Here is a 27,737-nt window from a genome sequence, read left to right as displayed (position 1 = left end):
TTCAGGATCGTCTGTGATAAGAGAGGTACAACCTGTATTTATTTTCTTAAACTAAATGGTAATCTTAGGGGCAGGAGCTGTATTGTCTTGTGTAACTGTACACCACAACGGGGCCACGGGCATTTCCGACTGGCTCACAGATCAAATCATTTCCCCTCTGCAGTGTTAGAATTAGTCTAGTGAACTGGATGCTCAATGAACAACTTGTGAATACTAATCAACGAGAAGGAACATTTGATCGAATCTGCCTGACTGCTGAAGAACCAGATAGTGTCTTTATGGGTTTTTGAAGAAATAAAGATGGTGTAGCCTGTTTCTTGACGGTTTAGAAACAGAGCAAGGAGTCTTCTCACACACAGATAGGACAAATAATGGTTATCAGCAACTGCACATTGCACAGAAATGACTCATATCAGTCAGGATAGGAAAAAGAAGAATGGTGTCTCATTTAAACTGCAGCGGGCATTTTAATTAAATAGAATTTAAATAACCAAATTAGAATTAGAATTTGGTCAAGAAACACAAATACTTTTCTGTGGGTTCTTTAATGACCGCAAATGGTCAGAAATGCCCTGATTTTACATCTAATTTGAAAGACAACCTGCCTCACAGCACTCACTGGCACACTGGTTCCATATTAACTCAGAGAATACAATGGAGTCTGACTTTTAAAGTTTCATAAAGACAGCAAATTACTTACCGGTTGTCCAAAGGGACTTCCTCCTGGTGCCGGAGCGCCTACCATGGAAGGCACGCTCTGACCTATAACACCTACATTTCAAAATATTAACAAAATTAGTTTTGTTTCAGTTCAAGGACCAATGCCATTTTGTCTTTATTTATAAAGATCTGGAATCACTATCTAACTGAATATCATATCTTAACTACTGAAATTAATTTTATCCACCATACTAATACAATACTGCTTTTAACAGAAAGTTTCTAGATTCAAAAAAAAGGGCAAGATAGTAAGATAGAGACTATTCAATTTAATCCCACCCCCTTTAAAAATAATTAAACTATTCTATTCTTTTCTGGTTTCCATTTTGCCAATCACTCAACTATTGTCTGACTAAATCTCACCATTCAAACTACACACCTCATATTTGAAAGCAACTCTCCCATCCTTTTTTAAATTAAAAAACAGGAAATATAGATTTGTTCCATCTAGTGACAACCAACATTTCCACTACAGTCAACATTATAAAATACTTTCAAGCAGTAGCACAACCATGCAATTCCCTTGTTTTAAAAAAAATGCTACGGTACCATATTAGTCTTCTAATGAGAAAAACAATTTGTAATTAATATTGAAATGAACATAGTCTTAAGAGTAAAACAGTAATGTTGTCCATTTATTTTTTTAACTTTGGAAATTACATATTATGAAGTCTTTCCAATTGTTTGCATAAATATTTTAAACATTTTCCCGACTACATGAAGTGCAGCAGGGAACAGACCAGGTAAGCCACATTCAAAGATGAATTTACAAACCTAATTGAGAGCTGTCTAGTTTATGACATTTCTTTGTATTTGCGTGTCTGCTTAATCTTATCATAATCACATAGAATTAACTTTCAAGTTAAAACTGTATGTGTATATTCTACCAGATGTAATCTGTGTGCAGTGTTCTACATCGGTGATTGAAGTTGATTTTAAAAGATGTGTCACCGAAGTTTTTCATTAACGTTTATTAAGCATAAATTTAGCTCATTTTCAAACTAATGACATCCTTGTTTCAAATCTATTTTCAGTGACAAACCTACTGGCAAGAATTCTGCTAATGCAAAGACTAGGTTATGTAAGATTTTGTGGGGGTGGAGATGGAAGAAACCTCTCCTCTTCCACTACTTGAGAATGGTCCTTCCCTCATTTGACACTTTCCAGATAAGGTTCTGAGGATCCTTCCATCCAAGGTCTATTATTTCTTCCTTGAATCTCTACCCTTTCAGTTAAAAAATGCTGAATCTATAATGTCAATTTATCCAGCTGGGATAATGAACAAGTGACTTCTTAAAAGTCTGCATAGAGGGGCATCCCCCAAACCAAACCACCCTGCTCTTAAATTGCACCAACCTATGAGCAGGGTATGCAGCTGGATCTTGCAGTCTATAAATAAGCTACAGTACCAAACCCATTCAAGTTATCAAGTTAATGTGAATTTACATACTAGTTCAGGAGGCAGGTTGCAGATCTAATACTGACTGACTTTATTCATTTACATGCAAATATAGAACCATGTTAACAGGACTTCAGGTAAGCAACTACTGTCGTTGCAAATGGGAAATAAAATGCAAACAGGATACCAAGATACGACTTTCTGTGCTTACCCACTGAGCGTGCGCAACATTTTAAAAGGCAACACTGGAGTATGCTGGGGGAGGGCGCAAAAGGGGAAAGGAGCAGCAATCTCAGAACAGGAGTAAGACAACGGCACTATCAGAGCAGTGTGGGAAAGCACAGAAATGCAACCATTCATCTTTTGCTCTGCTCGGAAATTTAATTTTTTAATGTGAAAGTTAAAACAAATGCAGAAAAATGCTGTTCTTTGTCAATGGAAATTTTGATGGTGAGGGAGTCACTTCACCAACATATACTTTAAATGAGTTTCAGGTCTGGGAGAGAACATATTGTTGAATCCCTAGCACTGAAGGCTAATATTGACCTGTAATATTGCACACAATTGTACGATTAGCCCAACAACTGGACATTTTATAGATTGCAAAGTAAGGATGAGGACTGCCTTCAAACTGGTATTTGGAGACAATATAACAATGGCAATTTCTATTCTTATCATAAGTATATATAATTGATTACCTGACCTACTGCTATACAGAAATATTTAATCAGCTGTGTGCATTTAAATGGTCTTTGAGTATAATTTAAAAAAAAATTTCCTCAGGCATTGGCAAGAAGAAACCTCACCTATGAATCTAGTAAAAATAATTATATATTCTACTGAAATTCAAGGATAAGAACTAAGCTGCTTTCAGGGTTTGAAGCCATTGGTAAACTGATGCCCAAATAACTTCTGGCTAGTCGTTTTGACTAGTCATATTTCACCAGGTAAATCTTTTGCTGCTTGTTCATTATGCTGTATATGTTGTTCTGTCAACATTTATTAACATTCCAACAGACAACTGGGATCTACCTGGTACAATCAGCAGCATGGCACACATGTTACAGTTAGACATACCTGGAACATTCAGCAACAGTCAAGCAGCTAAGCTACAAACAAGTTTCAAATACTTCTGTAACATCTGGTTAAACTGCGAGAACATGAGGATGAAATAATGAGTGAATGAGAGGACATTCTTACCCGGTGGTGGGATGCCTGGGATGCCTGGCATACCTGGCGGAAGTTGGTGGGGTGGGGGCACCCCAGGGTGAAGTGGCTGCATGCTGCCCATGCTAACAATGCCATCAACTGGGCCCTGCAAAGGTGGCAGCACTGGCGGATAGCCACCTATCATGCCTTGAAGGACACAACAAATTTCAAACATGCATCAATAACATGCAATATGATCTAAATAATAAGACATGCACGACCCACAAATAAGCACCTTTAGTACAGCAAGACAATACTACAATTAGTATCTTGCAAGAATGAACAAAATAAAAATAAAAGTTATAAATATGAAATACCATACTTTGGATGAATTAGTATTTAGTGTATTTGTAATGTTCTTCATGGAACAAAAAAGCTGAATGTTCAAATACACGTTAACATAAGGAATACATTCAGCCACAATTAAATGTTACTAATGTGAAAGAATTTTAAGGTAGCATTAAGTTCTGCCATTTGTATTCAAATTAACAGCATAACACTCAGGACATCAATTTATGCACATCCATACTTTATGGGATAGCTCTATGGCCAAACCTAATTGGAGTGTATACAATTCTCTAAGCATTTTTCTATGCTCTGCATGCGGAAATCCTCTATCAAGAGTATTTATAATGCATGCTCTTTAACTCAATATAATGGATTGTGTTTTGGGTAGTTTTTTAAAAAATTACCTTCTATACAACCTGAGCAAATGTTTAAGTGGAAGATAAAAATGTGATCATTCTGACTGTGCTGGGCCATATCAATGTTCACCCCAAGCAATCCCACTGAAGTAAAATGATTTACATGGTACATAAAAATCAAGGCAAGAATTTGACCTCTGATACTTCCTAGGCCTCATAATAAAGAAAAAGATACCATGATGACTATACTGGACCATCTGCCAACAATCTCAATTCTTTGGGAGTCAGGAAGACCACAAGTACAGTACCATCAGTAAGCAAGCTGGAACAGGTGTGTATTGTGTTTATTAATCTCTAGAATTTTAACTTGTTGTTTCCAGTCCCTTGATGTTTGCTAACATTACCATGCAAAATGATCAAATAGCTAAGAAAAGATGTTATGAAAACTATGATAAGATGACTCAGGATTGGAGAAGGTTCTAAAGAGCAGAAGATAAGAGTAAATATGCAAAATACTGAAGAATCTACAGTACATGCTGAAAAACCATGTCTAAAGTCTCTATCGCACTGACAATGAACAACCCATATAAAAGACACCTTGAAGAATGCAGATTTTTCTGGATCAAGACCTATGGATAACTCTCAATAGTTCTTATTGATCACTCTCTCTCTAATAGAACTAATGAGTTTTGAAGCAAAGGGCATTTGTAGCTGAAAAACAGCAAGTAGCCAAGACACAGCGGTTTGGTCCCACTCAAATTACAAGTTTCTTTAGACGAACAAAAAAATTAGCTCAACGTTTAAAATGTACTAGATGTCCATTTCAAATATTTTTGAACTGTCTCTATGAATTTATCAATATATTTCAATGCACATTTTAATTAAAAAAAATTAAAATCAGACAAAAATATCCATATACTAAGTGGTCCCAAAGTAGCATGAAAGTCCTACTACATCAGCTTGCAGTCAAATCTTCAAATCAGATACTTGAATCTTTCCTTTCAAATTCAAAAGCTTATTTATGCTGCATGACTAATGGAATACTGACTCAACAGCCAATTGACTTAATATAACTGCAGTGAAATCTTCAGTAAGGGTCACTTCCAGTAGCCCAGCTCATAGTTTATGTGACTACTTTTCATATTTCAATGTGCAGTTTCCACTACAGTTTTGATTAATAAAAATAAATCTAATAGGTAACCTATTTTTGGGCTCCTTGGGTATCTGTTTACATCTTCTGAATGAATTGTACTTTCCCTCATTCTCCATATAAGCCACAGTTATTTACAGAAGCTCTTGTGCATATATAGTTTTACAAGAGACTGAAGATTTGTTTCCTAAACATGCATCTTAGAAAGCGATAGGATTTCTCAGATGCTGTACAAGAGTCTTGTAAATAGCCGCACAGAATTATTTCACGCAGATGAAAGTAACAGAACTGAATATATATGGTCCTTAATTTTTCTATCACCTCATTACTAAAAGACTCCTGAAGACTGGGAAGCTGACAACTCCATTATCAGTTGTAAGGAAATTATCTGAAAGTATTTTGCATGATATAACGAAGACACACTTTGGAAATTAATTTGTATCCGTTTGAATTATGAGTTTTGCATTTGAAGACCTCACCACAAGAGCTAAAGTAAATAGTAAATATTACATGCAGAACTTAAGGTTTCACAGGGTGCATTACTGGCTATGAAAAGATTCCCCACAAAAAATGTAAATTGATGGTCAATATAAAGACACGAAAGGCTGAAATTTGCAACTTCCCTTGCTTGTATAAAACAAGGATCAATATATAATAAATGTGGTGGTGGGGAACTTTGTTTATAACATATGCAAATGATCTGGATGAGAATGTAAGAAAGCAAAATCTGTTAAAGGAATAACAACTGAACGCAAAAGATGAACAACCAGATTCAGAGAATTTCAGAGAAAAACCTGAATTTCTTAACAGGTCTGAGATACTAAAAGACAAATGCAATTTACTGTAAACAAATGCTTTGCAGTCTGGATATCATAAGCCAAATAAGAAACGTGTATTTAATTGAACATCCATGCACCCTACTGACCAGAGAGGAATTCAGAGGTCATAACAGAAAATAAAACTTCAAACTACCAGCTTTAAGTATGGATGCAGCCTTAAAAAATAACAAAAAACCCAAAATACAATACTGAGAACAAATGAAGTAACTCGAATGCATTAAGGGAGAGATAAAATATACTTTAATTGTATGTACAAAGCTCTGTTTTTAGAACTTGACTAAATTAATGTGACCTTTTTAAGTAATCGGTGACAGAATTAGATACTGGAGAAGGAAAAGACCTAATTAGCTCACATCTAATACATACTCCTGCCAACATAGGATGGATTCCCGTAACATATTCTCCAGGGCACAGTCGGATTATTACTGCTAATCACACCACCAGATAATACAGATTTGTGGAAAAATCCCTCAGAGTGCAGTTTTATTCTGTGAAGTAAATTGGTAAAAATGGCAATGTGGGATTTCATATTTATTGTCTCAATTATCCCAGATCTGTTTGCAAGAAAATAACCTTTTAAACCGACAAATCTGTAAACTCCAACTGGAATCTGAAAGTCAGGCTGGAGTTTTCAGTCTCACATGGCACCAACAATAAAAGATTTTAAACTGATCCTCCTTAACACTCCATTGAAGATGCATGCACTAAAAGAAATCCAGCTCACTTCCCTTTGCAGTTCTAATGGGAGCCAATATTTCCTTTAACAAGTAATGTGAACACAGATGAGGGAATACAAACAGGGAGCAGCTCTGCTGACTAAGGAGGAACCTATTTTACAGCCTTTTTCAGAAGAATATTAACTACTGGGAGAGGGAGGGAGGGGGGAGAATCAGGATAATTTCAAGTTTTTTATTATGAAGAAATGCTGAAGAGGCTGAGCTTTTTCTTCAGTAGGAATAGTGACCCAAGAGAAGTGTTCAGAGTTATGAAGGGGTTTGATAAAGTGGATGAGGAAAAAATGGTCATAGCTCCTACTTTTTACCTGCAACAGGTGTCAACTGCTGATTGAGCATTCCCATTGGTGTTGGTGGCGGCACCACCCCCATAAGAGCCCCAACAGGAGTGCCTGCCCGGGGGGAGGAATTCTGCTGCTGTTGCTGTGCTGCTCGTTCTCTCTCCTGCTGCTCAGCAACTTTAGCTGCCCGCTCTGTAAAAGTATTTTAGATTTTCAGTTCTGTTTTGTAACCCAGAATTCCAAAATATTATCTGTTCATTAAAGAGGACTATTAAAACACTGGCATAGTTTAGTCTAATATAAAATAGAAGAGATTATTCTACTCATACAGCATATAATTTGATTTCATTTGGCTCCCGCTAAAAACTCGTAAAGAACCTATCATGAAAAATAATCCCATCACGTTTTAAAAATGTGAAGTTTTGTTTGATTAAAAAGTTAATTTTAAAAAGTCAAACAACAGATTTAATCACAACACCAGTGTTACCAACATGACAGCAGCAGTCCAGCACTAGGCCTGGTCCACGCTAGGAAAAGTGGGCAACCTTCTCCCACTTTTGATACCACTGGTTCAGCTAAGCCAGCAGTTGCAATGTTGGGAGCTCTCATGTGCTGACGTGCCACCAGTTGCTGCTGGCATTTCAAAGTTGCTGCTGGCATTTCAAGCACTCTGTCAGTTGGACTTGCCCCACGCAAGATAAGGTCATAAGAGTGTTTAAAATGCAAATGGCAATCAATGGCCTATTTACATCAGGCCACCTCATATCCATACTACTAGTGGAGCTGAAACAATAATAGCAAGAGTGGGAAATTCTTGCAAGATTTCCCTAGTGTAGATAGGTCCTTAGTGTTTTAGAACATAACAAGCAGCAGATAGATGGACCAAAAATACTTCCTCTGCCTCTCCTCCTGTCTTCTCCCTTCCCCATCACAGTTCCCTGATGGCCAGTTCCTTTTTAGCTACAGATGTCTAACTCAAATTGTGCTGCTCTTTAGCTTGTGAATGTGACTGGTAACTAGATCAAGTTCCTCACTACTACCATAAGAATAAAAGCTCGACTGCACAGGAATCTGAGGAGAAGACAATTTTAAATGGGAAAAGGGGGTATTCCAAATGCCCGTGCAAGGTGCTATTTGGGCATGCAAGTTTCTGATTTGTTTCCTCTGAATATTATATCCTACTGAAGCAATGAGAAGCAACAAAGAATGAATGCAGCATACACCTCTGTCGATTTTAACAGCAATGAATGGTAGGACTAAAAGTTTTCTTGAAGTATGTGAAAGATGAAAATTGTTACTAAAAACATCAATAAAGGTTTCTTTGTCAAATGAAGCTAAGAAGTTCAGCAATGGGATTAAATTCTATATTTAATGACTAAACCCTAGCTTTTACCAGCATAGAATTCTAAAAGTCTTTATCACACAATTGTGTTTCATGGGTAACTTGCTTGTGCAACCCCCTAGAAGTATATAAATACACTGAAAGACCAGTTCCATTTCTTCTAGGCATTTCCTTCCGTGTTTTCACCCATCATTTCGGGAAGGGATGACGACGCATAAGAACTCCTGAATTTATTACAGGCAATCCATATAGGATTGAGAACAGAGAACACAAGCCATTTAAGGGGAGATGCCAAAGAAGGAAAGTGGACACACCTCTTCAGAGTGATTAAAGAATTTGGAGACAAGACAGAACCAGCTGCTCAGACTCTCCTTTAGTTTTGGCCTGTTAAAACAATGATAAGATAGAAGGAGAATCCCTTTAGACACTCTGCTGAATTACCACCATATTTTCTATATGACCGTAATGCTAGTAACTTCAACTCTGGAATGCTGAGTCTTGAAATAGGATTGAGACTCACCTAATGCAGGGCAATGCTACCTAAAATCTGTCTACTGATGTAAGAACGGGCACAGATCACAAAACTGTTACAGCAGTGCAGAGGTGGGACCCAGACGTAGGAAAGTTCAGCTGGGAGTCACTATAAAGTTCAGTGATTCCAACCCCAAATACTTCAGACCAGGGTATGAAACACTGGAATGACCTATTCAACATGGTTTATAAGGCTGGAAGATGCCCCTCTGCTTGAACTTCACTTTTCCTTTGCTTCATTCCTAGTGCATATTTACAAAATTCTTTACAGTGCAGCTAAGTCAGCCATGCAGGCATGTGCAGTAAGTCTATATGTGCATGAATATTGCGAAAAATTGTACAGCTTATACCCCACATGCGCAAGTTTCCATTTTCAATAGGTCAAATTCAGCCAAATCCAAACCAATTTTTACCATAAAACTGGGGGAAAAAACCCTTATAATGGAGGTGTAAAAATCACACCATATTTCAGCTTTCTATCCTACAATGCAGTGTCCACATCAGCACTTGCATGAATTTTGTGTGTTTTTATAAGGGAAGGAAAATATTTTCTTCCACCCCCACATACTCAAACAGGACAGATGTCTTGACTTTCCCTACACCCTCCACCAAAGAAACCAAACACCAGCACCCTAACTTTTAGGAGGGACCAAGCCTGGCAAATTTCAAGTTTAACTTGAAAGCTTTGGAAAGTTGTTGTAAGCAAATAAAAAAAGACAAATAAAATGGAATCACTTACGCAACTTTAACTAGAGTAGGCATTGCTGCTACCGCTGTATTACAGTAGTGTACTCAGCTGGAAAAGCAAATAATCTAGCTTCTCTAATGTGAATGGGTTAAACATGCTAACCATCCTACCGTTCTTGACAGGCAATACATAAAAAGGGATCTGACAATTCTCTCATATAAGGTATTATGCACATGTATGGTGATGTATAAAACTACAGCATAGGAAAAATGTCAGACTGTATGGTTCATCCATGATGGAGCAGCATTACTGTTTCTTTTATGGAGTTTGCAACAGATAACCTGCGGCTGACTACACAGAGTCTCATTACACTTTACTACTGCAAAGAGTCATTATGGAAATCCACTGGCGGGAGACGTGATATCATGCAATTTTTTAGTTTAAAAACCAAAGCTGCTTTTGAGTTATGAGCATGCCAACAAAACATTTAAGAAAAAAGCAAACTTATAACTTAAAATGTTAAATATTATTTGTTTTAAAGCCAAAACTTCATATGCTAGTTTCCTGCATCGAGTACATTTTTTACAACAGCAGTACAATATATATCTAAAGTTTGTGCTTTACAATGAAAATGCTGACACATTCTTAACTATAGCAGCAATAGTGAATACCAGCAGAAGAGATTTAAATGATGGTGAATCTGTACGCAGGCAGGGATCTCTTGAGGAGTGTCAACTGTGACCTGAGTTTGATTAAAAGGTTCCAAGCCCACTGATGAATATCAGGTAAGAAAAGAAAAGTGTCTTATGGAGTATTTTTATGCCTGGACAATTTTGGTCTAGAGAGCATCCTAGGATTCATTTAGGGAATAGGATATGTCAACAAAATCAGATACAACTGTTGGACAATGCTAAGGTTCAGAAGAGTATATCCACAGTATTGTAATGGATTAGGTATCCTGAATTTTTATTTTATTATTTTGTCCTACTTTATTTTAGCCCAATTTTAATTAACCAAAAAACCTCTTTTACCAAGATCTGTTTCATGCCTTCTTACCTGCTTCCCACGCTTTGAACAGCCTCCCTCTCCTTGTCCACAAAGCTTTCTCGCTTGCCTTCCTCCAAGCCTCTTTAAGTCTTCCACAAATGACTCCTAAGCAGGTTTCCCTCCCAACTTTCACCCCAGCAATGTTAGCTCCATACCTCTCCACTTCTGAGTAGTTCTCTTGTTTTGTATGTCTCTGTGTTCAATCAAAAATACTTTGTGGCAGAGACACTCTCTTGTACTTCTAACGTGCAGCGTTCATATCTTGCACTATACAGTGAAATAGTGAGATATTTTCTATGTCTCTCCTACAATTCATTAACATTTATCTAAACCTTTCCACATACAAAGCTACAAAATGTATTCTTTTAATAGTTAAACCTATCTGAATAAAATTATTGCATTTGTACAGAAAGAAAAAGCAGAACAAGTATGTTATTTTAGCTTTCATTTACCTTCATACTCTGCTTTCTTGGCTGCTTCCAAGTTTCTCCATTCAGTTCCTACAAGCCTGCTGAGCTCTCCAAAGGAGTAGTCTGGGTGCTGAGCTTTAATTACAGCTCTCATCTCACTGCTAAATAGGATGTACCCACTCATGTTGATCTTCCTTTTTGATCCCTCCTTCTTTGTGCTGCCCTTGGCAGACTTTGGAGTGGACTGTAAGAAAAATGGGTTATGATCACAACTATACAATAGGCTCTTCACATGATACAAAAGCCTTTAAAAACTGTGGAAGCATCAAAACTTCCTGTGCTTCAGTAATAACCTTTCCAATACATAATGCTTTGTGGACGCACTAAGAGTGCGTCTACACAGCGGTGCTAGCTTGAAATAAGATAGTCCATTTTGAAATTTGAAATAGACCTCTATTCCAACAAGTTCCTTAATCCTCATGGAATGAGGTTTACCGGGACGTCGAAATAGCAAACCCGTTATTTCGATTGCATTTCAAAATAATAGGCTTGCCGTTAAGACGTGGAAAATGCTATTTCAGGATACTGGACGTAACCCAAAATAGCACCACTGTCTAGATGTACCCTAACTGAAATTTTGGAAACTTGTGATTGAGGGAACAAATAAAGGACCTTCTAGACCAGCAGTTTTCAATCTGTGGTCCATGGAGCCCTTGGGGCACAATGATTGCTTAAGATTTCCAAAGATGTCTGCTCTCCATTCAATTTTTTTAGGGGTTCACAAATGAAAAAAGGTTGAAAACCACTGTTCTAGATCAAGGAAGATTAATAAGATGTGGGCCATGACTCTGCAAACCGATTAAAGAAACCAAAAGGATATGCTAAGGTAAGAAAATAAATCCAATTTAATTACATCTCAAGCCTCATTCTATAAATGTCTGTGCTGCAGATATCATTTGAGTAAATACATTATATTTATGGTGACGAGCCTTACTCAAATTATTTCTAGCTTTCCTCCTTGGCTTTCCCACTCTCTCTCTAAACACTGTGTCTTGTTTCATAGATCTTCCCCCTCCCCCTTTCCTTTCTTCGCTCAACACTATTACTGGATGATCTTTTCCACTCATGCAACTAGACAATCATCTTTGGATACATCTGCACAGCAACTGGGAGCGTGCTCCCTAGCATGGGTAGACACCCATGGCTAGTTTTACCGCGCTACCCATCTAAACAGGAGGAGGTCACAGTGCAATGACATCTGAGAACCCCTTGTCTAGAAGTACTCATGTAGGATGAAGAGCTTCTGTTATTTCTTTAAATGGCTCGTTAGGCTGCAACTTTATCAGCTTCAAAGTCTTCTCCTTTCCTTAGTTTTCATGGCATAATCATCAGTTAATTTTTGCTGTTTTCCCACAACTTTTGTTTGATGAAAAAGTTAATATTAACAAGCGCAAAAAGCACTCTGATGCCATCATCCATGTCCTCTGGTCCCCAATTGCACTGCTTTCTGCGGGGGTCATACACCTGATAAGGTTCAACATTTTAATTAGGAAAAACTATCTTTTTCCATGGTGTTAGCCTACTAGTTTCCAATCACTCCGTTCTTCCATATACTGGTGTATGGTTATGTTTCCACAGCACTGAATGGTAGCTTTCAAACTCTGTGCACTGGTTGCCCCTTTCCCTCCCACAGTGCCAGAACAGAGCAATCCCGGGGGCAGCTCCACATTCTCCTCTCCTTGCCCCTTGGCCAGATCAGAGGTGGGAAGCCAGACAGCTGCAGCGCTGGCTGGTGCCATGCAGCAGGCAGCTGTGGCTGCTGCCTGGGATTATGGCTGCTCCTCAGCTCACACAGCCGGTAAGAGATGCACATGCAGACACACACAGCTGTGTGGTCAGCAGATCTCTTGGGGAGCAGGGGAGTTCTTCTGGCACACAGCCCCTAGCTCCCCCGCCCCCCCCCCCCCCACTCACACACAGCTCCTAGCGAACCCCCCTGCCTAAACCAACCTACTTCCTGCTCTCACAGCCCCTAGTGTACCCCCTGCTCACACACACAGCCCCCAGCTACCCCTTCCTGTACCATTAGGGTTGCCAGATGGTTGAAACAAAAATACCAACCCCCCCTCCCCCGCCAAAAAAAACAGGAAAAAATTCTGTTGAAGGGGGGAAAAAAAGGGGAGGGGGAGACCAAAGTTGTTGGGGGGTGTGTGGGGGGGAAGGGACGCCAAGGACTTAAGCCAAAATAAAATAAAATAAAATAAAATTAATTAAAATAAAACAGCATGTCCCCTTAAAGTGCAGGGATAGGAACAGCACTAAGCTGAACACTAAGACCCAAGGGAAGCATTGCTTCCCCCAGTTCTTTTGGCCAGCAGCCATTTTGTGCCGGCAGCCTTGGGGAACCAGCTAAGCATGGGGGCTGGGTTGGGAGAATGGGGGTGGGTTGGGGGGGGGGGGAAAGAGGCCGGGCGCTGAGTGTTTGTAGGGTTGCCAGGTGCCCGGCATTTTTGCCTCCTGTCCGGGAAAATATACAGAAAATACCCAACATTTTAGATGTCCGGTACTCTCTGAATTTTTTTTACTGGACAGGAGCCAAAAATACTGGGGCTGTCTGGGTGAATACCGGACACCTGGCAACCCCATGTACATCAATGTTTTTGAGCTCAACTTTTGGAGTTGAACTTTTGGCAGGCTGGCTGGTCTGCTGAGGTGAGTCAAGAGGTAGAAGTGGTGCTGCCTCCCTTGACCCTGCTATCTGGAGCTGGTCCAAGTCCCACTGGCTCCTATCCCCCCACAAAATAGAAGCCAAACTATGCCCATGCCCGAGGGCCCATCCCTAGCCCGGAGCTCCGAGTCTCCCCCTTGCCCGCATGTTGAAGGGGGTCTCAGAAAGAAAAAGTTTGAGAATCCTTGAGCCAGACATCTTTATACAGAAAGAATTAATCGATGGCCTGCCCACCTTCCAGGCGCTTAGGTTCAAGCAAGCCCATGCTGCAGGTCACAATTTCACCCACTCCTCTTTTCCATCTATTAGCCACGTACCTGTCTCCACTCACAAAGACTCTGCTCATTCCTTTTCCCATCTATCAGGCTTTTAGACAGTTATGTAATTTGACTGTTTCCTAACCGGAACACCACAAGACTTGAAGTTCTCATAGACTCATAGACTTGAAGGTCAGAAGGGACCATTATGATCATCTAGTCTGACCATTTCCCTTTCAAAGACTTCAGAATAAAGTCTTAATTCAGATTGAAATTACAGTCTAGCAACCCAAATATTGACAGATGACTAGTAATTTTCAGTGCCTCACTTTTAGTGCCAAAAGAGACTTATTTTTCTGAGTGGGAATTCAGTATTTCAGGGTATCAAGCAGAGCACCCACCTATCACAAACCACTTTTCAAAGTTATGCTGCATGTTTCGTTATAAGAAAGGAACTTCAAATATCTATTATGTTCATGTAAATTCAGAGTATCGCGAGTTCAGTCAACATCCATACACACAATAAAATCCACTAGCCTGTTTTAGAACTCGTTCTATGAGAAAATAACACCCCATTCACATAATAGTGTAAGTTTGCTTTAAATATATCTCCCCATTTGAATGTATTTGACACTACAGCAATACGTGCCAGGTTAGAACACAGAAATGTTCTGGGAAATTATTCCCTGGGCTGCTAAGATTAAACAAACCTCCTTGGTGGATAGAACTACACTTATTTTGGTTTTGTTTATTGTTAGGGGGGTGGGGCAAGGACAGAGAATACACTCTAGTTTTTACCTGTGGTGGAGTGTATGGCATTATATCCAGTTCACTTGACAGGGGAGTCTGAAGCTGAGGCATAGATGGTGCTTCGATGATTTCACCTTCTTCTTCTGCCATCTCTTCAATGTCCTCGTCGCCCCCTTCCAATTCAGCAAATTTTGCTTCTAGTTGCTGAATCTTTTTCTCCAGCAGTGGAGATGGCTCCTTCTGAGGAACTATAGGTTTTCTGAGGGGAGAAAAAAAAAGGAAAAAACAATTATTCTCTGCATGACAGGTCAATCATAGACCTTTCTCAGCAGGTATGTCTGCACTGCATGTTTGGGAGCAGTTGGGAGCATGTTTCCCAGCTTGGGTAGAGAGATACGGGTTAATTTTGCTCACACTTGCATGCTAAAGGTAGCAGGGTAGGTGGGGATAACAAGCTACCTGAGTATGTAGCCAAGGGAACAGGTGCGTTTGTACTCAGACATGTGCTAGCTCTGCTTGGCTAGTGCACTGAAAATAGCAGTGTACCCAGGTAAAAGCTTGGGCTAGCTACCCAAGCTCAAACCCACCTGGCTCCTGGGCTGTGCCCTTGGGAGTCTAGCCCAAGCTGCTGCCTCAACGACACTGCTATTTTTAGCTGGCTACCTCAAGCAAACCTAATATGGGTCCGTCTACACAAACAGGGAAACAAATGAATATTTCTCTTGATAATACCGTCCACCAATTGGGAGGATATTTGGGCCTCACTCTGATACCCTTACATGGCACGGAACACTATTATTTTGTATAGATCCCAAATGTAACAGCTTTTACCAAAACCTGGAGTTCAGTGGACAGGAGGGAAGCAAAATATGAAGGTAACAGCTGAGATTATTTCTAAATATTTGTGATCACTCTGATCTGATCCTTACTTGTTACAATTTTGAATCGTGGAATAGAAAAAAAGAAGTGTTTTTTCCAATCATATTTTACCTAAAGTAGTAAATTTCATCATCCACTACTTTTGCAGACAGTGAAAACCTCTTAAGCCCTTTAAATTTTTTCATCTGTTTGTCACTTTCATTGTAGCGGCTCTCACACAGTAAAACATCATTTTCAGAGATCTCTGTTGGTCTACAAGACAGGAAATCCTTGAATGACAACACAGCACATTTTCCTGCAAAAGTAAGAGAGAAGGGAAAGGAATAGTCGTACCCTGATGTCATAGCTCTAACATGAAGTATTTCACAAAGACCGGAGAAACTCAGTTTTCCACCCATCTCATACATTCTGAAGATTCATGGTGTTTCACTGTATTCAATGGAACACACACACACACACACACTCACACTCACTCACTGCACTTTGCTCATAGTAACAATCATATGATCTATCAGAGGAGTGCTGCACTCACACACACACTCAACAGAGATCATTACGAAAATAAAAAAGGACAGGAGAATCAGAAAACAAAAAGCCTGATTAAAAATAATTGAGATAAAAAATGTTTTGGTGTGATAGACCTTAATCCCCAGCCCCCCAAACAGAATTTCTAAATAAAAAAAGTATTTTTAAAAGAACCCAATACAGCAGAATACCATTTATTTGAGTCTCCACTATCTGGCTCTTCACATTAACTGAACCACTTGCCACTTGTGCGGCTGACAGGTGGAGACTTGGTTTATCCAATCTGGCCCTGATCCCAATTAGATCAGATAATCAGGGTTCACTGTTTTTAGAAAGCCTAAAAATGAGCAATTAAATAATCCACAGCAAATTACATACGGCCACAAAATATTTCATTACTATCATTCAACTGAATTTATTGTTGCATCCCAAACATGGCAAAAACATATCCAACAAGTCAAAATAAATTACTGAGTTTAAAACCCCTGTTTTTTATTCAAGGGATAATTTCCCACTACCTCCTAATACCTTACAATGTGCTTTTTTCAGACATCAGACTGGAATAAAGAAGTCCCTGTGGACTTCATAGTCTTCTGCTTCCTACTTATAGGGGCTCTGTATTTGATTTTAAAATAAATATAGTTCATAGAACTGGAAGAGACCTCAGAAGGTCATCAAGTCAAATCTCATGTTACAGTACTGATTGAACCTTTCTAGTCCAGCACCCTTGAGACCTGACCAGTTCCAAATTTTCCTGACCACAGGAGGTCAATATTGTCTAGCAGCATTGCCAACACTGCCACTGCTTCCTGGGCTCTTAGAAGACATTTGGGGTACATTAGAGCTAAATCACAGCACAGAACACTGAAAGCCAGAACTCGTGGCTGTAAACAAACTTTATGGGACTACAGGAAACTTGGCCACACGCATGAAAAGTGAACATCCGGCTAACTTAAATCATTCTGGATGACAGATGTTTCCAGACCAGAGAGTTCTGGACTAGAGAGGTTCAACCTGTAGGAATACATGAAAGGGATGGATCTTGCAGAAAGCCCTAACGGCGATTAATTATGAAACCCAAAAAAGTAACTTTGGGTAATGTATCCATTCTTTCCCTCGACATAGTACAAGAAAAAAAATTAAATAGAACCACACACAGCTACGATTTTAGACTAAAAAAAAACAACCCACCACACTCCCACAGGAAAAGAGTTAGCCAACTGAATTTAAAATGGTAAATACATACCTAGAATGCACGTCATGGGACACGTCTCTTCAAGGTTACTCAAAAATACTTCCTTCTTGTAGAACATTTTAGTTGGTTCATGTTCAGTTTCTTCTGGGTGTATGAAGATTGGGCCGAAGAAATATGCAGCTCCATCCCGTACCCACATCTTTTCAATTCTAAAAAAGAAAACAAACCATTGATAAAGAAATAAAAGGACTTTCCCTCTCCTATAACAGACACAGTAGGTGGTTATGAAAGCTGTCATTAAAAGATGGATATATTAAAAGAGTCAAGAACTCTATATGCACTTAAAAATGGGAATACTACAGTTATTAGTTGGTTAAGTAGTACTTTACTTCATTTATATAATTTATTACTGCTACTTAATTACTGTCACTTAAAGCTCCAATCTCAATTTTAAGGTCTTTGAATCACTATTGTGCAATACAACAGTAGCCCAACACCTTCTCCCACATTAGGACAATTATATTCTGACCTAGGACAGGCAAAAGAAAAATAATCAGCACATCCACCATATTACTATTTGACTGGTAGGCTTCCACCTCAAATATTCTATGAAGTGTGCGCAGTGTTTCATAAAGAGGATGGTTCCTTCTGTTCCTTTCTTGAATTTTAATATATAGATGTCTTTTTATAATACAGGTCGATTTTAGTTGTCTAATTATGCCAATTTCATCGCTACAATTTATAAATTAAGAAAATACATCTACCTGCCAACCCGAGGTCGCACTAAGCCATGTGACTTTATAAAGACACAGTCCCCAACCTTAAGCCACATATCATTATAACGGAGTTGTTCAAAGTAGTGGCAACCAGGTTCTCCATTTGACATTTCCACTGGAACATCTTCTTTCTCCTACATCAACACATATATATTAAAAAAACTAGTGAGATTAAGGAAATAGACTATAGAAGAAGTAAAAAGGTGCTAGAGTAAATAAAAGGGAAATTTACTGTGCCTTAATTTTATTTCCAGTCAGTTAAAAAGTAAACTCAAATATCGAAAAAATTTAAGTCCAGCAATCTGAAAACGAAAAGGCTGAGTCCGCATTACAGCTGAAGGTCAACTAAAGGTATGCAATTCCAGCTACATAAAAAAGGAACTGGATTTAACATACCTCAAGCCAAGCTTTGGCACCATCTTCACAGTGGGTGGTCAATGGGAGAAATGCTCCCACAGACTTCTCTTAGTTCCACTGTCGACAGAGGCACCATCAGTGTTTGATTTAGCATAAGCCTGGGCAAAATGTGGCCCGCAGGCTGGATCCAGCCCGCAAAAGCAGTGGGGAGCCCTAGGCAGGCTCCCCTGCTTACCCGCAGCCCCTCATGCTGTACAGAAATGTGGCTGCTGGGCTTCCTTTCTCTTTCAAAACTGGAGGGGAGGAAGAAGTTTCAGGAGCCACCCAGTGCCCAGCACAATCCTATTGGCTGTTTTCTGTCCAGAAACCAGCCAATGGGATCTGCTTGTTTGAATAATAGGCTGCCAAGAAGAACCACACTCCCTCTCCTCAGCTCAGTTAATCACTATGCACATGCCCAGGCAAACAGGCAGGCAGGCTGGCTAGGAAACATTTTAAGCTCTGCAAGCCTTAGCTCTGCAGGTAGGCAGTCCAATTGGACTGCTGGCTGGTAAGTCTCCTGGTCACAGCCTGCCTTTGGCACCCCAGCCCCTCCCTGTCCCAACTCTGACTCCCCACTCAATATACCCAAATCCTCTGTCTCCTTCTTGCAGCCATAACCCCTCCCAGATATGGCACCCCAATTTCCTGCCCCAGATCACAATCCCCTTCTACCCTAGGTCACATCCCAAACCCCTGCACTCCAGTCCCCTGCCCTAGGTCACAACTGCCTCCTTCAGCCAAACTCCTTCCCAGGCTCCAGTCTCCCGCCTGCACCCCAATCCCTTACCCCAAGCTCCCCTCTGCACCCATCCTCCATCTCAGACCCTGCACCTCCTCAATTAATATCATGGAAGACTGCGGCCCTCGACCACTTTCCAAATTCTTGGAGTGGGCCCCCGTCACAAATTATTGCCCACCCTTGATTTAGCGGGTCTTTACTAGACCCACTAAATCGAACTCCGGAAGATCAACCGCCACAGCATTGATCTTGTGGGAAGTGAAGATGTGGCTTGTGAAAGTGGTTAGCTTTGCAATTCCAAATAAAAAGATGCTGTTTTCCCATATAATCAATTTGATTGTCCTTTGGCACTTTGTCTGTTTATTGATATCAAAGTCATTAATTGGCTATCTTGTATGGTTAAAGCAAAACTACAATATTCTTCACTTTGTTTTTATGATGATGTGGTCAGGGGAAATGAAATTAGGTATTTGGTCAAATTACTATGGGTGAAGGCATTCACTGTTCAGACCTTAAATAGCACAATTACCACCATAATGCAGATACAAATTTCCTACTGTTTGTCATATAATTCCCATTTTTACATCCAAAACTCACATCATATCTCTCTGTATCGAATCAAAAGACAATACTTTTTCCCTAATACATTATCAAGAAAAATGTCCTTAGGAATGCCATTTATCTGACTGTTAGATATTTTAAACCATCAAACTATAAATAAACCATGTTTGACATCATAAAATGTCACAGAGAAGCCTATGATACCACTAAGTAATGATTGTTGCTCTCTTTCTATTTAATGAAAGCTTGTCACACCTAAAAGCTAAATATAAATGATATCTACAATAAATAGGTTAAGTTGAAAATAAAATTTTCAGCCTCACTGATTGGTCTAGTCTAGCTTTTGGACAGACTTAAGCTGATTTTTTTTAAACGGATTAAGAAAAAACCTAACACAATGAGAAAATGGTCATTTGAAATGCAGTTTAGTACTTAAATACAATATGTATTTTGAAGTAACTGGAGAACTCCAAAGGCATTAAAAAACATACACGATGGGTTTAAGAAAGTCGGAGGCAAGTAGTTAACATTCTCAACACACAAACAGGGGTAGCACTTATTTGAATCAATACTTCAATTATTTATATGCAGGATGCATACACAAATTTTAGATGTAATATTTTTACACATTTTAAGAGATTGATTATCATTTCTTATTTCTCTAATAATTTAGCTTTTTGGAAGGATGTGAGACCTAAAACATGAATGTTCACATTTTTCATCATCTATGAACTGAAATCCAGTTAATTCAATATCCACCTTATTTTCTTACCTACCTTTTCAAGACTAAGGATACCGTCTCCCACTTTATTATCCTCTAAGGTTTCGGTGTGTTTCTCATCTTCCACTTTGTCTGTATTAGCAAACACAGAAGCGACACGGACCACAGGCAGGGGTACATCTCGAGGGACAAATCTTACAGAGCTAATGGGCATGGTCCACAGTTTAATCTTCTTAAAAGACTTTGTCTTTGCAGAGTAACGTGACTCACAGACGTACACATCCTCGTCTCTAAAGTTTTCTGGACATAATTTAAAATATTCCTGTTAAGAGAGAAGGGAAGGGATCATTTCAGACGAAAATGTCAAGAAACAAACATGGACACAGAAATTACATATACCAGCTTGATTTTTGTTCTGCACTTGCCAGAACAAAAAAAGCCCATCACAGAAGTACAATCTATTCACTAAGTTTCTCTCTTTGGGTTTGATATCTGAGTTACTAAACAAAAATGAACAACAGTTTTTTTTAAATGTGTGAGGTTAAATTCAGTGCAAGGTATCAGAATTACATTATATACTAATTATTATACCAACCAGGTATTATAATAATTTCTGGCTGTATTTCCCCAACATTAACTTGCCAGTATGTTTGAACTCTAAGCAGAAAGGCCACCACTGAGTTGAGAGGAATGAAAGTTCCATGTCCATTAATCTTAGATTATTATACAAAGATGCTAATTGGAGCCCACTGTCATAGTGATTGTGTGAGTTACAGAAACAAGGCATCGAATAAGAACTGGACTGAGACAGCTGATTCATTCTACACAGTCCAAAAAGGATTCCAATCAAAAGAACATCCAACACAACTAACCTAGATGGAATCAAACTGTGGTGTAGAAGTGAAACTCTATACCTTATTATCATTCCCCCAAGCTATCCAGGCCTCGTTCCTATAAAAACTAAAGCTGAACATTTTGAGGGAAAATTGCAATTTCTTTATTTCTTTCTCAAAATATCAGCACATTTGATAACAATTTGTGTGTGAGATTTCTATCGCCAAACTGACTAAGAAACATGTAAATTAATGTCATTCTGTGTCTACTATGAGGAACTACAATGTATCAAGCTATAAGACATGATAGGGGAAAAAGGTTAGGCCATACAGGTACTGTAAAAGTCTTTGAATCTTTTTAAAAAATAGTGCACAAATCAGTAATTAGTTTAACAAATTAGTCCATTTAATCTCTCACCTTAACAAACATTACCACACATTTGCCTAGAATTTTGCTAACGGGAACTTTATTATAGTAGTCACTCTTAAAAACTTCCTTCTCCAGAAATTTTCGTGTTGCAAGATGGAATGTTTCATTTGGTCGATAAAACCAGCAGCCATACAACCATTTTTCCCCTAAAAGCAAAAAACAGTATATATTTTCTATTGCACAAGGAAGTAAAGCCAGTAATAGATTGCATTAATAATCAAACAAATATATAGCAGTACCTGATATATCTAAACCTCACTGATCCTAACTAGAGCAATGTTTCCCAACTTTTTCAGATAAATGAAGTTTGGATAACTAAGAAGTTGACTGGCTGGTTTCTCCTATGGAAGTATGAATCACAAGAACACAACGGGAATTAACTCCACCAAGCTAGTTGGCCTTAAGGAACACCGTCTGCTGTCCATAAATTCTGGCTCAGCTGGCCTTGAAAATTATGCTCAAGGTCAGGAAAAAGCCTGTGAATCTGTCACTCCTGACGACAGTATTAGAAAATGTGGGGCACCCCCCACAGATCTCTGGATAACAGATTGCAATGTATATGTTTAATAATAACTCCTTTCCTCTTTGTCATCTCCTTTTGATAGCATCACTCTGTGACTTCACAGTTTCCATATACACTATTAATGGACACTACCATCAGCAATAGCCACTTTTTCTAGTTTGGACAAGGCCCTTCTCTTCCTCCCTAGCTGACTCAAACACAGTGTTGGTGGGTTCTGGAAGGAGCCATACCTAGCAATCTTAGAGCAGAAAGCAAAGGTGTTCTTATGTATGGGATGTTTATAATGTGAAAAATAAAGGACATTTAGCGATCCCCAAAGCTCTCCAGCATGCAAAAGCCTTTAAATCAAGTGTTTCAGAAGTAATAAACACACATGCCAGTGCGCACATAGAGTTGTAAACAGAATAATTAAGGTTTCACCAAAGAAAACAAACAGGAAGTTTTACCAAGCAACACAGCATTAAAAATAAGCAGCTGTACTGCATTATTTTGCTGTGTCCTTACCAGCTGAATCTTCCCATAATCGTTCAATGCAGACTATATGAGGTTGTAGGTTGGCTTCTGCAGGTTCCACATAGACATAATCCCCCACATGGTACATGCTGTTCTTAAAGCTGCAATCTTGGCTGTAAGTCCGATGCAAGCTCGACAGACCGGCTCCCCCAGCAGAATCTTCACTCTTTTCAGCTTCTTAATTCAACATAAAAGGGACACAATTATTAAAAGCCACTGACAGAAGAGAAAAGATTCTGAGAAGAAACAGCCCCTTGCTCCCATATGCCAGCTCTCCAGGAGCTAGGTCACGGCACCGTTGGCAAGTTAAGTAAAACTGCACTTGGGTGTAAGTGGAATGAGGGGAAGAAAGCGGCAAGTGGGAGCACCACTGCAGATTAAGAACGTCTGTTTACCAGCTAGAGCTGGGGATGGGGCCAATGTTTGTCACATTCTTATTTATTATTTGCATTGTGGTAGCAAGAAAGACCCGGATAGTTATGGATCAAGAAAAGCCAGTTACCTACCTATTTGATAACTGCTGTTCTTTGAGATGTGTTGCTCATGTCCATTCCGTTTTAGGGGTGCATGTGCCCACATGTATAGTTGTTGCAGATTTTTGCCTTAGCAGTATCTGGAATGCCAGCTGCAGCGCCCCCTGGAGTGCAGTGCTCACACTGTGGTATATCAGGCACCGTCCTTATGCCCTCAATTCCTTCTTGCCAACAACTCTAACAGAGGGGTAGGAGGGCAGGTAATGGACTGGACATAAGCAACACCGCTCAAAGAAAACAGTTACAAAAGGCAGGTAACTTATTTCTTCGAGTGCTTGTTCACGTCGATTCCATGCTAGGTGACTCACAAGCTGAATCCGCAGAGGTAGGCTCACAGTTCACACACTTGCAGATTGGAGCACTGCTCTGCTAAAGCCAATGTTAACTTGAGTTTTCTGGGTCAGCGCATAGTGTGAAGAGAACGAGTGGACGGACAACAGATGGCAGCCTGACAGATTTCCTGGATTGGCACCTGGGTGAGGAAGGCTGCCAAGGATGTCTGCCCCCTAGTCAGGTGAGCCATTACTATTGGCAGAGGCACCTTCGCTAGCTCATAACAATAAGAGATACAGGCCATGATCCATGATGGTATTCTTCAGGCACCAGGTCATCCTATCTGCATTGACTTACAGAACGACTTCGTTCTATCTACGTAGAAGGCCAGGGCCTGTCTGACATGTAATCTGCATTTATCATCCACCGCATAAGGCTTTGGACAAAAGGACCAGCAAGTATGTCTTGGCCAGTATGGAACTGGGAGATGACTTTGGTCAGAAAGGCTAATGTGGATGCAGCTGGACTTAGTCCTTACGGAAGACGGTTCACATTAGCGCTCTGATTTCAGACAACTGATGGGCCAACGTTAAACTGACTAGTAAGGAGACCTTCTAGGAGAGAAGCAGGAAAGTGCAGGAAACTAGAGGCTCGGGTTGTGGGGGACCCCTGAGCCTTAGCAGGCCTTTCAGAAACCATGCCATCACAGGGTGGGCGAAGGCCAACATGTCTTGAAATGGAGGGTCGAATGCTCAAATGGCTGCGAGTAGCACCTTGATCAAAAACAGCAACAGGCCCTGGAGTTTAAGGTGCAGCAAATAGCCCGGGACATCTTGCAGTGGGTCCTCTTCCACACCGACATGATAATGTGAGGCCCAACACATAAACTGCTTCCACTTAGCCACATGGTGGCTCTGGTGGAGGACTTCCTGTTGCCCACCATCAGAGCACCCTCATTCATCTCCACTTGGCCACACAGCTGTCAAACGCCCTGGTTCTGGGAGAGCAGTTCCAGCCAAAGAGGCAGCCGCAGGGGTGGGTGGCTGCTGACACACTCAGCAACATATTGAACCAGTGCTGACAAGACTGCACTGGGGCCACAAGAATGACACTGGCTTTGTCTTGCTTCACTTTTAGCAGGACCTTGTGGATCAAGGGCACCAGCGGTCAGGCATACATCAGTGCTCCTACCACAAAATCAGGAACGAGTCTGACAGGGAGCAGAACACATGTCACTTCCTATTTGCCAGGACACAAACTTGCAGAATACTGGGCCGACAAACTCCAGAAGGAGCGAGCATTTGTAATGAAACGAGAAATCCACTAGGACATTCTTGGTCCTTGGCAGGAGGGTGGCCACCAGGTGAATGGCTTGCCACGCACAGAAGTGCCAGAAGCTGAGTACTTCATGAGAAAGGGACAAAGACCTGGCACCGCCCTGACACTGATGGAATGCATCATGGCGGGAATGTCTGTCAGGACTTACCCCAACTAAGGGGCTAGTTGGTGCAAGAAAGCCTGGCAGGCCAGGTGAACCTCCCTGAGCTTCCTGACATGGATATGGAGGGCCAGGCCAAATGGCCTTGGGTGTTGCCTCTGAAGCAGCTGAGGCTATGGTGAGCAATGGAGATGGGGACATGAAAGGAATTTCTTGGAGCACCAACTTGGGACCCCACCACCAATCCAACAAGGGTCAGTACCGTGACCACTTTGTGTAGGGGGTGCCTGTTGGGAATGTAAACACAGCTAACACTAAAATTTTTAACTATTTACAGGTAAGCAACTATCTAAAACCATAACTGAAGAAGAGATCAGGGAGCTCCGACCGCGACCAGAGGCGGCTGAGAGGAACTGACGGTTGCTGGCTCGCGCGCGGCTGATCAAAGGCGCGAACGCTATCCTGGGAACCACGCTTGCGCGAGCCGGCGAAGCACATCTATGAAAAGTCTCCGAGCCGCGGCGCCGGGACGGGACCCGACACCTAGAGTGGAGCACCCACGGGGCCACTCGAAGAATAACCTCTGTTGCCTCCCTCTTTTCCTCCATACTAAGAACACAATCTCTTGCTCTCATGCAGTACTGACCCCTGCTGCAAGGAGTGCATAAAGGTATTGCTAGTGGCCTTAATTCTGCAGAAAAACAGCAATTACCTGCTCTCTCTGAAGGGACAAAAAGGGGAAAAGCTTGGGGGTCATCTTCGTAGCAAGGAGCCAGCAGACATCTTTATTCATCATGAAAGCCATGAAGAGTACAGAGACAACATAGGAGGAGAGTGACAGAAAAGACCTTCACAGAGATCTCCTTGCCCCACACAAAGCTGTAAGTTAGTTCCTCCTCACTACCACAACGGCTGCAGCAGGAACAGAGAAGGCCTGGCTCGGCAAGGAAAGCAGAACAAGAGATTAACGTTTATAGTTTTGAAAGGAAAATGAAATTACCTCTCTTCTCTTCCTCTCTTTTGAGTTTATCCTCCTCCAATTCTTTGGGGAGCTTTTCTTTTCTTTCTTTTTCTACATCATTGTGAAGATGCTTGGTGGTGTAGCTGAGTGCTGGTGACAGAAGAATCTCTCCATTCTTACAGAGCTCATCGCGGATTTTAATAAAGAACTGCTGAAGTTCCACAGCATCCTCATAAATCTCGGAATCAGTCCTGCACGGAAATAACAGATCAATTACAAGATGAAAGTCTACTTTATGCAGGAATACACCAGTATTCTAAATACAAACTCATCAACTGTTACCTTGAAGGATAAATTTTAAAAAGACACTCCATGTATATTAGAGAACTTGTATTCAACAAAAGAAGTGAAGTGAAATAAAACTCAGCGCATATTACTATATTAATGAAACAGTTTACTTTATTGTTTGGTGACAGTCTATGTCTCTACATAGCATCTCTCCCCCAAAACAACCTATACCTCTGAACAGTCTCCTTTTTACCATCCTGTGGCTGACCACTGAGCTCCTCATGTGCACTTCTCTTCCATTAACTTTGGAAGATAGGAAGATAGCCCTGCATCGGTTTAATCTTCTGTTTTGCCAGGGTTAACATCAAAGATAGGGGATACAAATTTTAAAATAAAAGCTTAAGTTCTACTGAAGATAATGGCACCCCACTAAGAAGCTGCACACTCACAGGAAACTTAACGTGTCTCAAAATGGAAATGGCCAGTGCTAAGACTCAAAATTAACTTAACAAGACTAAAGTTTGATATATGTATGGTTTCACTCACCGGTTCATCCTTCTTGCCCTCTCTAGCACCTCAAACATCTGCTCTTGAAACAAGTCCAGTCTCCTGTAGCGATTATTTTCTACATTCTTTCGGATAATATCAAAAGTCAAAGGTGGTTTGTTTGGGAAATTGGGATCAACAGCAGGAATTTCAGCTAAGGAGTCACTGTAACACCTGCCCTCATCATCCTGATGACTCATTACAGATACAAAAAGGTTATGGATAAGTTCTTGGATGAGTAATGTTACATTGGGTACATGAGAATCCTCATCACCTTCTATGTCTCTTCTAGTTTCAAGCAAAACTTTATGTAGGACAAGAGCATCTTTATAAATCAGAGACTCTGGCTCATTGTAAGTGCAGGCATTATTGAACATCATTGCAAAGTCTTCTACCATGGAATCAATGTCCTGATACTTGTTGGCCATCATATGACTTCTTATCTTTTCCATGTCAACGGGCTTTTTAATGGTTACATAATAGTCAGGAAGTTCTGATCGAGATGGGAGCCTCAGGAAGATGGCACTTAATCGCCTCCCTCGTTTATCTGTGTAATTCTTCACTGCTTCGTATACCTCATTCAGTTTCTGTTGCATTGGAGTCATGTATTTTGATTTCTTAGGGGAAATACCACTTTTTCGACCTACACAGACAAAAAACAAAACCCAAATGTATAAAACCCAGTCAGCCTTGTGTATTTACCTCCCTAACAGTCTCCCTTTCTATGGCTCAGGTAACTTAGTACCTAATTGCCCTAATGAAACTAGCAATTTTTTCACATCTATTCCATCAGCTCTTACTATTTACTTTTTTCATGTTTTCTCTGTTTTCATTGTGAACAATTTAGTACAACATACAGAGTGCTGGAACTGAAA

At 40.2% G+C, this 27,737-nt stretch overlaps 1 protein-coding gene across 24 annotated transcripts in view; it reads right to left on the bottom strand.

Annotated features, from left to right (window-relative positions):
* PBRM1 (polybromo 1) overlaps nt 1–27,737 on the bottom strand; it is an 86,421-nt gene that overhangs the window by 6,750 nt on the left and 51,934 nt on the right. For 15 of the 24 annotated variants that reach the window (XM_075939386.1, XM_075939392.1, XM_075939388.1 and 12 more), the window contains 13 exons: nt 26,863–27,505; nt 26,068–26,279; nt 22,815–23,000; nt 21,776–21,933; nt 20,580–20,846; nt 18,093–18,238; nt 17,380–17,537; nt 15,720–15,903; nt 14,778–14,988; nt 11,037–11,238; nt 7,004–7,168; nt 3,320–3,475; nt 701–771 (listed from right to left, as the gene is read on the bottom strand). In XM_075939386.1, the coding sequence (XP_075795501.1) occupies nt 701–771; nt 3,320–3,475; nt 7,004–7,168; nt 11,037–11,238; nt 14,778–14,988; nt 15,720–15,903; nt 17,380–17,537; nt 18,093–18,238; nt 20,580–20,846; nt 21,776–21,933; nt 22,815–23,000; nt 26,068–26,279; nt 26,863–27,505 (2,759 nt within the window). The remainder of the gene's footprint in view (nt 1–700; nt 772–3,319; nt 3,476–7,003; nt 7,169–11,036; nt 11,239–14,777; nt 14,989–15,719; nt 15,904–17,379; nt 17,538–18,092; nt 18,239–20,579; nt 20,847–21,775; nt 21,934–22,814; nt 23,001–26,067; nt 26,280–26,862; nt 27,506–27,737) is intronic. The other 9 variants (XM_075939407.1, XM_075939408.1, XM_075939409.1 and 6 more) reach the window with 3 other exon arrangements.

This window comes from Pelodiscus sinensis, chromosome 11 (genome assembly GCF_049634645.1).
Source record: "Pelodiscus sinensis isolate JC-2024 chromosome 11, ASM4963464v1, whole genome shotgun sequence".
Taxonomy (NCBI): Eukaryota; Metazoa; Chordata; order Testudines; family Trionychidae; genus Pelodiscus; species Pelodiscus sinensis.
The sequence above is the reverse complement of the archived record's forward strand: the minus strand, read 5'-3'. Positions and strand labels throughout refer to the sequence as shown.